A 17,467-nucleotide genomic window follows, 5' to 3' on the forward strand; every position below is an offset into this window, starting at 1 on the left:
ATAAAGAAATTGGTTTTGCATTTAAATTTTGAATTTAGTATACTAAGTGTACAGTGTTAAATAAGGGAGTTAAACAAAATATATTTACGGTATATCGTATTTATTTTATGATATTTAAAGTTGATTCAAGAACAATACGTTGAATAACTCATTTTCCAGAAGTAAATTTTATATTGAAAAGTTTAAATTATTTCTGAAATAATGATTTCAACACCAATAAAACCGGTCAGAATCTGAGTATCATTTTTTATGATTCTTTATTAATTACTAAAATTATCAATTTCATCAATGTCTCTTCACAAGAACGCTAGTCGGTAATATCACAAAAACTTCATGTAATGCATCGGACTTAAGCAAGTCTTCGAAAGACGCAGTAACTGGTTGGCGACATATTATCGTGAAGAACATATTATCGTGATTTTTGCTTTGCCGACTTTTGAATGATAATAAATCATGGCCAGATATTTAAGCCAAATAAAAGGTTCATTATTTGGTTACTTATAAGTATAACACTCAAATTTCTTTTTAATTTATAAGAACGATAACGTCAAGAAAACTAGATGCAATGCATCAGACTTCAGCAAGTCTTCGTACATTACACGACAATATTACTTCATTTGTCACTTTTAGTTGCTCGTACATATACAGATCTATATTATCATTATATTTTGTAAGTTTATGTTGATAAATTTTGTACTTTTTCCCTTTCAATATAACGCAGTTGTTGATAAACAAAAGACACAACTCCCAGTGACCTATTAACTTTTACTCTGCAATGATATCACCAGATATAGTTCGTCAATGCAACCAAATTAAAAAACTCTATAACCGTTATAGGAACTTTCTTTTGCAATTGTCTTCCTAACATTTCATTACATTAATCGATCAGTAGCATGAATTACGTAAAATTGAAATAGACATACACAATCCAAAATCGACCGAAAGTCTGCTGCAGAGGAAGACATCGAGGAAGGCGTTTTTTGTGATTTTTGGGACCATACATGACGTGTAGGGATACATAAATCATAGAGTCCCAACTGAACACTTAATTCATACCATCTATAGTTCATATGTATGTACAAATAATTTTTGTGGTTTTGAATACTAAGGTTCGATTTAATCATACTATCAAGTAATATGTAAAATGAACAAAACAACATTTAATTTTCATCGCAGAGTGGTTTTATTGTTTAGATGTGCACAGGCTCGCCGAGCGTACCTAAGAATGCTGTTTCACAGCATCAAAAATACAAATTAATGCAATTCCATCTAGGAAAGAACACATTTGACCATGTCTACTCAATTCCAGAGAGCAACGAAACACACTAATTCAGAAAGCACATTTTTGCAAGTCTGAAAAAGACCTAGGTGTAGACTTTGACAACAACTTGAAATTTACAGATCACATGAACATAAAGAGAGCAGAATCATCAGCCTTGTATCCAAAACTTTCCTCTTCATAGATAAAGATATGTTTCTCAACTTGTACAAACCTCTAGTAAGCCTACATCGTGAATACATATTATGCATCTGTTTGGTTTCTAATGTTCAAGAAAACAGAAAAAACTTACACTGAGACAAGAATTATGCCAGAACTAAGAAATGTTAATTATGAGCAATACCTTCATGAGTTAAATTGGTTTACAGTGAAGCATGGTTATAATGAACCTCTGGGGACCAACAAAATCACTTTGTTATAAGCATAGTTCGTTATATACACATTGCACACGGGAATGAAATCACTATGTTATAACCATGAATTTGTTGTAAGCGTGTTTTACTGTACCATCCTTGGAATTTTTATTTGGTAGGAAATAGATTTTGATGAATCAGAATAGATTTCATTACATGGCGACATAGAATTTTTCATAATGTTGCTGTGATGTGGCATACCTAAATATACCAATTTTCGCGTCAATTAACTTGACAATTTATCTGAATTTCATCCAGATGCAGAACAACAAAGGATGGGTATCATTTTTGGCCATTTTTCAGTAGTAAATATTTTGTATTACTGCCGTGATTGCCTACCCGTTGACAAAATTACTGATGTAATACCTCAGTAAGTTGAGCAACAGATATTATTGACTGGTCGAGTGGTTCTGTCAATCGTCTGGAGGGGAGGAGTTTACAAAGCCTACCCGACTCCAGGCGATAGAACGAGTGGGCAGAGTTTATAAGACAAAGTTCTCGCGATGAGCCGTTAAATCTGCCAGAGTTTGATAGGCAATATGTAGTTAATTTGTATTAATATTAGTGTTAATTGCTAAATGCCATGTAGTATACTAAACCCATTAATCCATTGTGGAGTGTATCCGCCTTTGTTGGACCATCATATAATAGGCGGTTGCTCCTTAATGCCAGAGGAATTTGCCTTGATAAGAAAAACATGTGTAAAATCTTACACTAACGGGAGTCACTGTCATTAGATCTAGTATATGCAGAAAATCTAGTGTTTCCGATGTTACATTCCTTCATTTGCACTGTGTTTGGAGTTTTAGAATGTGTTTGGTGTACCAACATAGGGCTTAGTGCTTCGGATTTCATTTTGCTTTTGCTCTCTGGCGTTTGTTATTTTGTACACTTCAGGGATGGCCATATCCCTTACCTCGCGTGGGAGTAAAAACCTCAATGTCTCTTCGCTTGTAACCGCACAACTTAATAGCTCTTCTTTAAAAGCAAGGAAGCCAGGATCCAGTGATTTGATGAAGTTTTCGCTTTGAGCAGCCATCTTTTACTTCTCTCGCTATCACCTGCAACCCTGCAGTCCTATGAATACGGCAATACCCGATGAGTTCAGAATAGATCTATCACATGTGAGTCACACATATCACACGATATTAGAAATGCCTACTACCCAATCAACTCGCGTCTAGCATTATATTGTAGCCCAGTATGCAATAGGTATCTCGCAAGTTGCGCGGCGAGTTCATCACTGTTGTCGTCAACGGTTAGGCAATCATGGAAGTAAGATGTCTTAGGGTCAGTTGTACATATTTTATGATACATCATATTTTTTCTGGGCTCATGGTTGTTTCAGAGGCCAAATGTCAATGGCTGAAAATTGAAGGTCTCATTGTTTAAGTCCCAATTAATTAAATATTCATTAGAGCAGAAATGTTCAGAAAAAAGAGAAGATGGAAAATACTGAAAGTAGGATATAATTGTGCCTGCTGTCCCATTGCATGATCAAATGAGTTGACAAAATCTGGGATCTGAATCCTCATGGCTATCTAGATCAAAACATATTGCTGGATCCACAAGATAAACATCCCAGATTAAGTCGCCTTTCATGATCATGCAATGGGGCTGTAGAAATCCCAATAATTTTTTTTCTCTAATTCCCCAACGATTTTTTTTTTCTCTCATTCCTGAACTTTTTGTTTATAAAAATGGTGGAAAAGACTAAATGAATAATGTGAAAACAAACAAATAAAAATAAAAGATACATACCTCTGTTAAAAGGTGACTGGCACTTCCTACTTTTCCTGATCCTTTTCGTAATTTAGACTTCACAAAAGTTTCAATTTTTTCATTAAATTTCATGAAAGTAACATATGCAAAATATCCACAGAGCAAAATAAGTGCTTCCCACCAATGTATGAGTCCGTCGAGAAAGAAAACAATCAACAAGATGAGATCTATACTGTAGAAAGTGACATCTCTGAACAATGGCCACCAAGTTAGTGTCAGCACATCCTTACTGAACAGTGCACACATACCAATCACAAATAGAATGTTAAACACAGCAGATCCCACTATGGTGCCAATTCCGACGTTACTTTTAGACAGAAACACACCGATTAAGCTGGTGAACAGCTCCGGAGCACTTCCTCCCGCTGCCATGAACGTCGCTCCTGCTACATCTTCAGAAATTTTTAATCTATCTGTTATACAGCCTAAGGAAGGTACAAAAAATTCATCACAGACAATAGCTAGAGCCACAAACATATAAATCATGCCGACAACATGAAGTGTCACCGCTCCATGTGACAACTGCTCATCTGAGAATCTTTCAGGCGGGTATAAGGAATCTGAATCCGAGGTGCTGGTGTTCGTTGCTTGTAGTTTCCTTGACTTATAGACTTTATTGCCTTCATTAAGTTGCATGAGAACGGAGCTGCCATCCTCTTTATTTGGTGCAATATTCACCGTTATCAGTAATCCAAGGTAACCGATGAAAAACACGCCTAATAAAACCAAAAGCCGTACACCCCGGAAGCGTTTCCTTAGCAATCGTCTTATATTCATTGTGGAAGATGTTGAAATATCTTTCAAGTATCAAAATTGTACATGTGCTTTAACCCTTTTTAGTATCTTTAGATTAGGGAGGGCTCACATCTAAATTCATCCAAGACAGCAAGTCCTTTGGTGGGTAAGTAGTCTCCAGCACAGCTTGACATAAGGAATCCATTCCTATGCTAGGCACTTGAGCATCACATACACATCTGAAACACATAAATCATCAGCATTCATCAATCAGGGTTTATCAAACACAAAATACTTTAATAGTGTTCATTTTATGAGATTTTATGAAACAAGATTTTTTTAAAAATTTTACCCGTTTTTACAGCAGGATACGGTTAATACATAACAGAATATTATTATATATATGCATTTACATTAGCTGTATTGTGTAATAGGTGTACCTCTATGTGTAATACTTCATTTCTTCACAAGATGTCAGAATGGAATTTTCAACTATTGAACAAAAATAAAACATATCATAGACGTATCACTGGATAAGGCATTATGACAACCACCTGACGGAAATTATTTAATCACAATTACATAAGCCCAAAGCATTATATTTTCTATGGCTGTTATTACATTCAAATTACCTAGTCACAATTCTGTAATATTAAGGTGAACTGGGAAAGCTTAACAATCCCACAATGAAATCTCAAAATTTGAACTCAGACTGAGCAAACAAATCTTACCTAAATTGGGAACTACATATGTACGTCACATCATGTATGAAATAACGTATAAAATGGATAAATATAGTTATTTAAACAATTTATAATAAAGATATCAGGGTTTAAGACAGAGGAGATATTGTATTATGAAATCATACCTGCAGCCTATTTACCTGCAGTAGAGATTCATTGTATGTTGCTAATGACGGCCAAATATTTGGTTAAGCACACATAGTTATACATACGTCAGCATAGTCAATAATATCTATTGACAGATTTTACCTTTTACAAAATACCAAGGCTAATTCATTTGTTTAACCTCCAGTTATCGTAGATATATACATACATCAGCCAACTGGTATATATAGGGCTGTGGATTCCCTAATGGCTAATTGTACCTATTGTTATGACTAGACAATGGGCATTTATACGCCGCTTTACCCATGTGTATACCACAATACCGTCAATGCCGTCTGTTAAACGACAGATTAATCTATCTTCGGTGCCAAATTTTACATGATGGAGAAATATGTTCACTTTAACTTAATCTTTTAAGTTGAATCAATATACGAAAAGTAACTGATATATATCTGATAATCCCACTATCCTTAAGTCCAGTAGGTCTAAATTCAGGACATGGATTAACGTTACCCGAGTCCCATAAATACACTAATACTGAAACATGGTGATTTAACCTGCCTGTTTACCACAGGTATACAGCTGTAATACTATAACATTGACCTGCCTGTTTACCACAGGTATACAGCTGTAATACTATAACATTGTTATAACCTCCATAGAGATTTGTGAACAATATCTGTTGTACAGACATACAACTTGTACGTTTAACAAATCCAATGTGACTCAAATTATCGTCTTATTAGCCTTGAAATCTATTGTGAATTCAAAGTAGAATTACGATTTTTATTCTAAAAGCAATTAAAACGCAGAATAAACAGAAATTTTTCATTTCAATTTATTAAAATTCTTACTTAGACCTAATACCTAATAAATTTGATATTTGTTTCATCTTTTATTGGCCAATCAATGCATATATATTATATATGAATTGCTTTGCATTGCACTACTTTGCTAGCAAATTAATTGTAACATTAATAATAGAGCCAAGTAGTTAGCCTATTTTGTCACAATTCTTAAGATCATCAGAACAATATGATATTAAATTTTGAATTAAAAATTTGTATGTAAGTCTATAATGTCAAAGTAAACATGAAAGCTAGAGAAATGATGTTGATCAATAATTCTCTTGCTGTGATTCATTGTTTATCTTATAAGTTTCATTTAATACATACATAGACCTGATAAAAACATTAACCAACCTGAAAGTTTTAAAGTGTGAAGAAATTGAGGACACATGGAAATGAAGTTTCCAGTTCTTGTTATGGCACTGCCTACCTTGAATTCTTTATACCTGATCAGGTAACCCAGTGTATTCAATCTATAGTTGGAGCCAACTACATCAATAAAACGGCATTAATTAGACCAGCATCTCTATGGAGACCATCACGGATAAATATTGACACTTCATTAAACTTATTTATGCTTCCATAAATGAACTTGTATCCATAACATCATCCGCCCCCTTATTTCAGACCACAGAGTTTAAGTTTATATCAATGGATCAACATAAAACACTGACTATTAAATCATCTTTTTAATCAGATATCTAATAATAAATGCTTCCCAGTATCCATATTTGGTTACAGCAGATTTTCATGTATTAGTTTGTCTCTTTATAAATATGTTTAAAAAATTTTTCTACAATCTAATGACTTTTAATTTCATACCAAATTTACATTTCAGAAATTTCAAGTAACAAATTGCATTTTACAAATGCTTAAAAAATAAACGCTTTCTTGACGAAATATAAAACATAGAAAATCAGAGCTCAATACTGACAATAAAGAATTACAAAATTACATGGATTTAGAGGATTGAACTTACACCTAATCTGAAACCCAAAGGTGACTGTAAATACCTGTGATCAGATTTCTATAATCCTCGATATATACCTCAAACACAGTGTTGTATACTACAATTAATCTCTCACTATAGTTTACTAGTTTAGTATTTACTTTTTGATATTTTCTATGTGAGATGATAGTTGAATGTATTTAATTTTCAATTGAATCTCAATAATTCAAACTTATTTGAACTCTCAGACTGAATTTATTTTGGTAGTCTTGACCAAACTTTACACCAACACTGTATATCCAAGTAAAAGTACTGCTAAATACTCCAAATCATAACCAAGTTCAACTTTATATTTTAAACACAGGAAAAATGATCACAACAAAGTTCCTTTTAAGCATATTTCATGATAAGAATGAAGTGATAAGTAGCTTCAATTCAAGCATGATGATGACTAAGGTTTGATCACATATACATGTATTGAAATCAACTGTTATAACAGCAAACCACATATTTCATTATTCACCAATCACCCGCAAATATATATTATTTAGTTCTGAATTGTTAAAAGGTTAAATGAACCTGACATGAGAACAAATTCATTACTAACAGGATTATTACCAAAATGTAATACATGTATATTCTCCATACATCGCCACATTACTAACAGAATTATTACCAAAATATAACATATTCTCTATACATCTCCACATTAATAACAGAATTATTACCAAAATATAACATATTCTCTATACATCTCCACATTAATAACAGGGTTATTACCAAAATGTAATATATTCTCCATACATCTCCACATTACTAACAGGGTTATTACCAAAATGTAATATATTCTCTATACATCTCCACATTACTAACAGGGTTATTACCAAAATGTAATATATTCTTGATACATCTCCATATTACTAACAGGGTTATTACAAAAATGTAATATATATTCCATACATCTCCACATTACTAACAGGGTTATTACCAAAATGTAATATATTTTCGACATAACTAATTGGACTCTTTCCTGAAAATGTAATATATTTTTTCGATATAACAAATTGGACTCTTACTTGAAAATGTAATATATTCTCCATATATCTCCATGTACACCTGACGTCGGCCACATACAGTCTCTAAATAGAATTTCGTCATTGCTTGATTAACCGTTTGGATACAAGGTGGTTGTGACACTTACCATGAAGGTGAATACTGGTAGCCTTTCTGTATTGACACTGAGTGTTAGAGGTCTGTGTAGAACACAAAAGGATGGCCATGCACACTACAAACCATTGGTGTCAGACATAAACATCAGTTGTGTTACCCGCTATGACAAAAGCCATGAAAACAGTCCAACACTTGGCACATTCACATAGATCTACAAACATCTACAACAACCCACTAATTGTGAGCAGATTGACTCTGCATTAGCTGATCAATATATTAACATGAGCATGCAGTTAGTTGGTTTGGGCAGTATGTCACTGACTATAATGTGATGACAGTATAGCTGGCCTGCCAATAAAGCCTGGGCGTATAGGTATAATATATTATAATTGTAAAATGTAGCCAATATAAATAAACACATGGTTGTGTGACAATGCCTATTGATTAAACACAAGTTTCTGGGAGAGAGATACAAACTAACTACATATTAGTGGCTCCAGGCCAGAATACATAATTAACTGGTCAATCACCTGTGACGAAACTTAATCCGTAGAGTAATACCATCACGTCACCTTTCAGTAACTATCTTTTAACCTTTTTTGATTGAATTACCAACGTTGCATACAAATGAGCATCAGAGAAGATTTAAGTAACGGCTAGAAAGCAGATGGTTAATATATTAATATCTACCTGACCATGACAGCATCTTCAAGTCTAAACAACCAGCGGACAACAGTATACAAAGTGAATCCTCTAAAGATTCCAGCTTCTTTACAATGTTATGGCGAGACGATAATCAATCTTCTCTGTGTTTATACATCACATCTCTCAAAGTCATGGAAACGCTTTACGCTGTCACAAATCATCCCTTTGAAAACCTAACACGATGAAAACATTGATCGACTAGTGACAATTGACAATCAATGGAAAATCAACTAGTCCATGGTTTGATAGTCATTGATCTGGCCTAGTATGAGACCTGTGATCAATCTGAAATCAAAAAGATCCGCTCTGTGGAAATGGAATCTTGTCTGGGTGTTATGTCACCATCATTATCTCTGTCAGCCAAAGTGGAAATAAAGCCACAAAGTTAAAGCTCCACCACCATCTCTGTCCTATTATGACCAATTTTTGTTAAAATTATCATTTTTTTTCAAAATTGACAATTATTAATTATCCCTGCGCAACCGATCAAGTTACCAAACATTTACTAGGTTTTCACATTTCACCTTCAAGACTAATGCCATTGACTACTAATCAAATAGTGATATTCAGGAGAAAGTTTTATGCTGAGAGATTAGAGGGGTTATTAGGAGAATCTGTCATTATAGCACGCTTCCATCTGACCTCTGACCTTCAGCAGAGTCCTTATAATAAGCTCTTCTGCACAATCCTATCCAACATGTGGATTCTAAATCATAATTAATTCCAATGAACAGCCATTGACTTTTGTTTTATTTACTATTTTCATTTGTGCTCCAAAAATATTAAAAAAATATTTTTTTAGCTGTCCTTAAGTAACCCTGGCTGTTAATAGGACCTAAATTTATCAGTTATGAAATTTGACAATTAAGTCCTAACAAAATCCTGATTCGATCATGAGTCAGGAATATGCAGTTAAAGATTTAAATTGTTAGGCAATTCCGAATTATAGACAATTTGATGTCTCGTTCGTCGGATTTCCCGCTCCTATTTTCCGAAAATGAAATAAAAATAAAATATTAATTCTTTTACCGCTCCTCATTTTTTTTGTCCGGGAATCTGACGAACCCGGGCAAATTTTCATAGGGTTCATTTTTACTAGTCACCATTTCCTGGTCACTCAGATGTTTGAATTATTGGTACATTGTGTCTTCAAACCCGCAAGCTTCTTGCAAACCTTTACAACAACAGAAATGTCACGTGCAGAGTGGTACTTCGAGGTAGAGACTTAGGGACGCATACTTTTTAATAGGACGTGTCCCGATTTCAATCTGTTTATGCCGATGTCTACAACTCTTTTAAAAGACTTTGCGTTCGATCTCACTTTAAAAATGGCGACCATGACAGGTGATTTGACTGGCCGACTTACGAACGAATAACGGTTATCAAGCATGTCCATTATTTGAAGGCAATCGCTAATTAATTAACACCTCAGTTGCCTTATATCTTAAGACCTGGTCAGTGTGAATTTTGACACGTGGCCCACATAGTTTGCATTTGCAAACATGTTTTGACTGCATGACTTTGTAACAGCTGGCTAGGTGACGATTCGTCTGCTATTCGGACAAATTAACATCGGTAGTAAATTACACATTTTACTGAGATCCAAACTTAGTGTTACTTTCTACGACAATATAACATACATTTGCCTTCATTTTTGTGTTGATGGGTTATATGTATGTTTGAGTTTGATTTACTCAAAGTGTTTCATGAGAAAATCATAAATAATAAATAGTCAGTTCCATACAATATTATGTGACAACTAAGAAAGAATGTACATGTCAGATGAGGTTATATTGGTTTAAAATATTTTCCATTAATGCTAATCCCTGTAAGTTTCTGTTAGTTTGTTGGTTTTTGCAGATAGCTCTGTCAACAGCAAATTAATTATTGAAATTATTGACAAGAAGTTAAACTTTCTTGACTATTTCCTTTTAGGTATTAAACATTGCTATTCAATGTTAAAATTGTCAAGATTTGTATTAAAATTGAAATACATGTATGCCATGCATTGAAAGCAATTTGTGTAATAGCATATGTTCAATAGCTGCACAAATACCTTAACATTAGACTTCCTTTTTTTTTTTTACATCTTTGATACATTTATGAATGTTGAAAACACTGAAGAAAACAGCAAAACTCATATTTTAACATAAAAACTCGGTTATTACTAGTAATTGATATTTCAAAAAATAAACATAAAAGTTTAATAAAAAATACTGTGAAGATATTCGCTGGCTCCAATTTTTTCCGCTTTCAAAATATTTTTAGAATTAAAATTTTTTTCGCTCACTCGCTCCTATTTTAAAATCCCAAAATCCGAAGAACAAGAAATCAAATTGGAATGGCCTTATTGCATGTTTTTAGCCCAGTAATCATTTTCCCTGCTGGCAGAAGAGTTTAAGTAGGAAATCTCAGTGAAGGAAAATTAGGTCCACTTTGAAAGTTTTTGAAGGTGATACTGGTGAACCCGAGTGACATCAAAAATACAAATCTTTGATTTTTGATTGAAATATGCCAGTTCAAGAAACAAGAGGCCTAATAGGCCTTAACGACCATCTGACTGTAAGACAATATATAGTAGAACTGAAATACACTAAGTTGTATGCTTAACAATTGTAATATATTTTACCCCCTGTGATCTTGAATGTTAAGGTCAAGGTCATTCATTTGAACAAACTTGATAGCCCTTTATTCAAGCATTCCACAGGCCGTTTATCAGTATCCAGGGCTCTAGGCCTCTAAACAAGAAGTCATTTAATGATTTTAGCCTATTTGACCCCTGTTACCTTGAATGAAGATCAAGGTCATTCATTTGAACAAGCACGGTAGCCCTTTATCCCAGCATGTCACAGGCCTTATATGAGTACCCTGGGCCTTTTGGTTCTTGAGAAAAAGTCATTTAAAGATTTTAGCCTATTTAACCTTGAATGAAGGTCAAAGTCATACATCTGAACAAACTTGGTAGCCCTTCATCCCAGCATGCTGCAGGCCAAATATGAATATCCTGGGCCTTTCGGCTATTGAGAAGAAGTCATTTAAAATTAAATCAAAAGTTTACGCACTTCGGGTCAGATGACATAAAAATTGTTATTTAGATCATTTTCGAAAGCGAAAAATTAAATATATCTCAAGTACCTATGCTCTGTAAGGAGCCCCTTCTACTTTTTTCTTTCTTTTGTGATTTTGACGTCCTGTTACCAGTAAAGTCACATTTGACTTTATGAAATGTGTATCTAACCTTAATAAGTCTGTTTTAGGTAATATTCATATGAAAATGTATTTACTCATTGCAACTGTCTTTTGAACGAAATCCACTGTGGCCTCTTCCATAATTATGGAGACCATGAAACATTTAGTACATATATGTACAACTATATAGATATGAAAAGTTCAAGAGAGTTGGCCAGACAGTTTTTCTGATATTCATGAACATCTGGGACCAAGGAGAAAGAGAGTTGATCATATTCAGTTTGGTATACATGTATTCAAATTTTCATTGCAACCCCACTATATAACCTAACGTAACATAGTTGGCATTGTTCCATGCATGATTGCCAAACGTTTATTTTGATGGAATTATCATTTGGACATCATAATTTGTTGTATGGTAAACTCATGACGTGTTAGCACTTCATGTGAAATTTGCTGTTGTCCTCCAGTTGGCATTCATTCTACCATAACAGCCAAATGTTTGTTTGTTTGTTTGTTTGATTAATTAACGTCCTATTAACGGCCAAGGTCATGTAAGGACGGCCTCTCATGTATGTGGAGCGTAGTGTGTATGAAGTGCGAGGTGCGTGTGAAGACGGTTCAATGCTTATAATGGTGTGAATAACAGGACACTTTAGCAGGAGAGACTATTGAAATTTGGTATTATTCTTCTATTTTCTCAAAGTTCTTTTTTTTCTCAAAGTGGTATGTAAATCCAAATTTTCATATATCAAATAAATGTTTTTGTTTCATCCTTGCTTTCATAACATTATCATATCTACTCCATGCCACCATTAATACACACAGAAAGATATACTCTTCATCTTTAACAAAGATGATCTACAAATTTCATGACAAAGCAAATATCTCTTGGCAATCTAGACCCTAACCAACCTTTTATCTACAATAAAGATATCTACATACGGTACTCACATCTTTCGTTAACAGAGAAGAGAATTGATACAGGAACGGTTAATGCTAAATTATTCCAACCATTTGAATTACTCAGTTGATACCAATGTAATATTGAATTGATCAATTATTAATCATTATACATAATGACAATAAATGATGCAGATAGCCCTATTTCTGCTGCATCACCAAAGTTAATAAGACCGTTGACTCTGTGAGCTTACAACTGAACATTGCCTGATTTCCATCAATAATTTCGACTGATTTATCAGTACTTAGACATTATACATTTTACAGTCATACTTAGACTTTACGGTAAAGTAAAAAGGAAACAAAATTCCTGGAAGTTGGCCAAATAGACTCGTCTTCAAAGACATCATGCCTATCCAATGGAGTTTTAAGTATCATCTGAAAGCTTTTTACACCCTTCCAAACCTACCACAGACACATTGATAGCAGGTCAGTCTGTACAATTCGTGCATTATTTGCATGTGTGTACTGCAAGTATTTTTGTGGACTATTATCTTGAAACCCTCTCCAAGTGTTTATATCATGACATAAAATTGGTTATGCAATTTTAGGCCTTGAATGGTGTTTTCTATGGAAAATCTTAAATCAAGTACAGGTTTTATAAATAAACCACATTCTGAACACTCTAAAAGTCAATGAATCCGTGAATGCAATACAAGTATTTATCTTCATTTCTGTGAAAAAAAACAATAGAAGGACAAGTAGATATCAACCCTTTCTAGTCATTCTCCAAACATGTACTTATACTGTGATTGACCAAAGTAAGTGCCAAAGGTACTAAAGATATTGAAAAAAAAATGGACACTTGATGGGTTAAAATCCACACAAAGTTGTTGTACAATGTGCCATATATTATAAATCAATTTGAAAGAGAATTTGATTGAGTATGATCCCTTACCAATTAGCAGCATGTACTGCATTTGCAGCATATGTTGAAACCATGCTGCTGTATAGCTGGCATCATGCTGCAGGCTTCAAAAGCATGAATGCAGCATGTTGCCAATTGCCATGATTCCTTACAGCACATGTTGCAACCATACTTTATAAATTAGGATAAAATAGAAGCATGGTTACAGCATGTACTGCAATGCAGCATAGTGCCATGCTGCAATCATACTGTAATATTAACTTATGTGGCTTGATTATAAAACTGCAGTGTCATATTGCTTCAATCGCTGCTTGGTAAGTATAATTGTCTGCAGGGAGCCATACCATGGAGAGATAAGAGTGCATGGACATAAAATTCTAACAGCATTCCTTGAGATGTATTTCACAGCATGAATCAAATTTCATTAAACTGACCATGACCATGTTTAAATTCACCAATCTTAAGGCCATTAGCCTGGTTCCAACATTACAAGGCTTATGGTTTGTTTTCTGGCACTTTATCTGAATTTCCTCTATTTCTTGATTGCATATCCTTCATTTGTGGAGTCCCCTCCCCCCTTCTTTTCTGGCTCCAACTTCTCAAAATAAAAAGGGCAGACTTAATCCACTGTATCTAACTTAAATAATTTTTTCTGCCTTTAATTTTGTTCCCTTAGATTGTTTCAAGAAGTCGGTACCTGAATGGTCAGCACCTGCAGGCTTGACCTTAATACCATCAAGCTCAATCAACTACAACCTCCAATAGGGTTCATTACTATGTATATAATTCATGGTCATAATACCAGTGTTTGGAAAACAACAAGGATGAAACTGAAGGAGACCCCAAACATATTAGTTGACATTGTCAATCACTCTTGATCTGCCTTATTATGACTTTATATAATGGAAGGCAAATGATTAATATAAGGACCACAGACTCTACCCTGCAGGTATTATCAGTAACTTTAATCAATACCTTTGCCTATATCTCATCTGTTACCATAGAGACTAGCTATGTCTTCAGTCAGGTAGGAAAGCCAATTACGATATAGGAATAATTACCGACAATCGACAGATCACCAGCTAACACATTGACTCAAAGCAATCAACAAAATTTAAATCAGCTGTATCATAATTTTCACACCTCTACTTAGTTAATGCTAAAGAACTGCTGTTTTTTGAAGAGTGTATCGGAAATCAATTTCACAGAAAGCTGTAAATCAAATCTCTAGGGGAAATTTCACACAGTTAATATAACTAACAATAAAATGATCATAACTTGATATTAATGTTGATGGATGAATTGACTTGATTTCCCTGATAAGATTAATTGTGGAATTGGTATATTAGCATGTTTGGTATAAATATTTAATAAAACATGAAAAACTAACAAATAAACAAAACAAACGTAACTTTTCTCTACCGACAGTGAATCAATTTCCACAGTTCCCTGTTATTTTTTAAATTCAATTACATATGTACATCAATGAAGCATAAATTTTAATGTTAATTTTGTTGTTGCCATAGCAGTTACGACTGCGAACGGAACTCAGAAAGGTCATGACCCATTCTTGTCAGAGTTCGGAAAGATGTCAATTAGTTAAAGTCCCAATATCCGCATCTGTATGATTTTTTTTTATCATTTAGAAGAATTTTAAAATAAATCCTGTTGTAAATCAAGCACAGACAGGACTAAATCGAAGTCAAGATGAATGGAAATGATTCGGAAACTTTTGATAAACAAGAGGCTCAGAAGGCCTGTATCGCTCACCTGGTTTGTAATGCCAAGTAATATTCTGAATACAGGATCATTGTTTCATTTCTGAAGGAATTTAAAGATTTGTTAACTGTTCCCCTTCCCCAAGGATGTTTCTGGCCAAATTTGCTCAGAATCCATGCAGTACTCTATGACTATAGTAGCAATTTAAAGGATTTACCTCTATTTCACCTTTTGGGCCCAAACCCTCCTAATCCCAGGGGTCAGAGCCAAAATTTATACAAACTCTATTCCCCTTCCCCAAGGATGTTTCTGGCCAAATTTGGTTAGAATCAATGCAGAACTCTAAGCGAAAGGGATTGAAAGATTTACCTCTATTTCCCCTATTGCCCCCCTCCTACCGAGCCAAAATTTTTACAAACTCTGTTCCCCTTCCCCAAAGAATGTATCTGGCCAAATTTGCTTAGAATCCATGCAGAACTGTATGACTTGTAGCAATTTAAAGGATTTACCTATATTTCCTATATTGGGCCCTGCCCCTCCTGCCCCCTGGGGGGGTCAGAGCCAAAATTTATACAAACTCCGTTTCCCTTCCCCCAAGGATGTTTCTGGCCAAATTTGGTTAGAATCCATTTGGAACTCTATGACTAGTAGCGTTTTAAAGGAAATGTTGACAGATGGACAGGCGACGGACACCGCGCCATGACATAAGCTCACCAGCCCTTTGGGCAAGGTAAGCTATAAATCAAATAAATATTGGACATCGCTAAATGGGTCCCATTTTTCAAACAAGCTGAAGTTAGCCGATATTGTAACGAAGTTGCCCAAAACATCTCATGTGCATACCATAACTATGTAACATCTTTCCGAACTCTTCCAAGAATGGGTGATGAACTTTCTGGCATCCGTTCGGCAATAATCGTAACTTCTATAGTGACCAGTTCAAAATGAAGGCATGTGCACAAGTATAGACCTTAAACAACCGCTGTACCAAAGTTATGGGGTCATTCTATAGAAATGGCCAATTTTAATGAAACAAACGCAGCAATTCTATATATGAACAGAGATAGCATGGAGGATGCACATGTTGTTTTTACTATATGAATGATTTCTGGACCATGAATAAACAGTAATTTTTTTGGAGTAACCCTGTACATAACAACTAAGGGATGTATAAAATAAGATTATCTTTAAGCTTGGCAGGGGATTTTTTAAGACTTTGTGAAATGTGATATATTGTTAAATCTGACTTTGTGAAATGTAGAGTTCACAGTAATGCCAGACTGGGATTCGAACCTGGAACCTCCGAACACAAGCCGAATGCTCAACCACTGAGCTAAGTGGTAACCAATGAACAACACAGTCCAATCCTGCCACATGTATATTGTTATGATTTGATTGATAAGAACAGCTTACAGTTATCTCTTCTGAAATTGAATCCTTTTGTTGTATGAGAAGTAATATGACTAACTGATTTGCATTGGTTCACTGTTAGAATGCTTCTATTTGACTGAACTAATTAGATAAAATTTGACCACACCAAAATAAAATTTGACCACACCAAAATAACCATTATACACTTTGTATTTATGCTAAATAAAAGATTGTTTCACCACAGCTGCATGAACTATATCTTTCCATGAAAAAGCTATTTTGTATATATAAATTACATATTGTGATTAAATTACATGACAATAATTTTTTTTTAAACGATACGCTATCTAAATATTGAGATACTAACAATATTGTGTGTGTAACTAGTGTGCTGTGATGCCTGCCTTGTGTGTTAGCCAGTGATCAGGTCTACATTATAGATCCATTAGCAAACCCTAACAGCCAATCAACCACCGTCTATAATGGTAAAATAATGTTTTTAGGAAGCAGAGGCTATAAGTGATGTCACACCATATATTATCTCAGGAAAACACTTATAGTTTCAGGTTAGCAACACACAATAATGCAGAAAAAGGGAGTGCCGTCGTCTTTTTTACATAACATGACA

At 34.3% G+C, this 17,467-nt stretch overlaps 1 protein-coding gene across 5 annotated transcripts in view; it reads right to left on the reverse strand.

Moving 5' to 3' along the window:
• LOC138332897 (sodium/potassium/calcium exchanger 2-like) overlaps positions 1-17,467 on the reverse strand; it is an 87,233-nt gene that overhangs the window by 32,801 nt on the left and 36,965 nt on the right. For all 5 annotated transcript variants that reach the window (XM_069280913.1, XM_069280909.1, XM_069280910.1 and 2 more), the window contains one exon: positions 3,454-4,448. In XM_069280913.1, coding sequence (XP_069137014.1) covers positions 3,454-4,251 — 798 coding nt within the window. In that variant the 5' untranslated portion in view covers positions 4,252-4,448. The remainder of the gene's footprint in view (positions 1-3,453; positions 4,449-17,467) is intronic.

The sequence above is a fragment of the Argopecten irradians genome, chromosome 10 (assembly GCF_041381155.1).
Source record: "Argopecten irradians isolate NY chromosome 10, Ai_NY, whole genome shotgun sequence".
NCBI classification, from domain to species: Eukaryota; Metazoa; Mollusca; class Bivalvia; order Pectinida; family Pectinidae; genus Argopecten; species Argopecten irradians.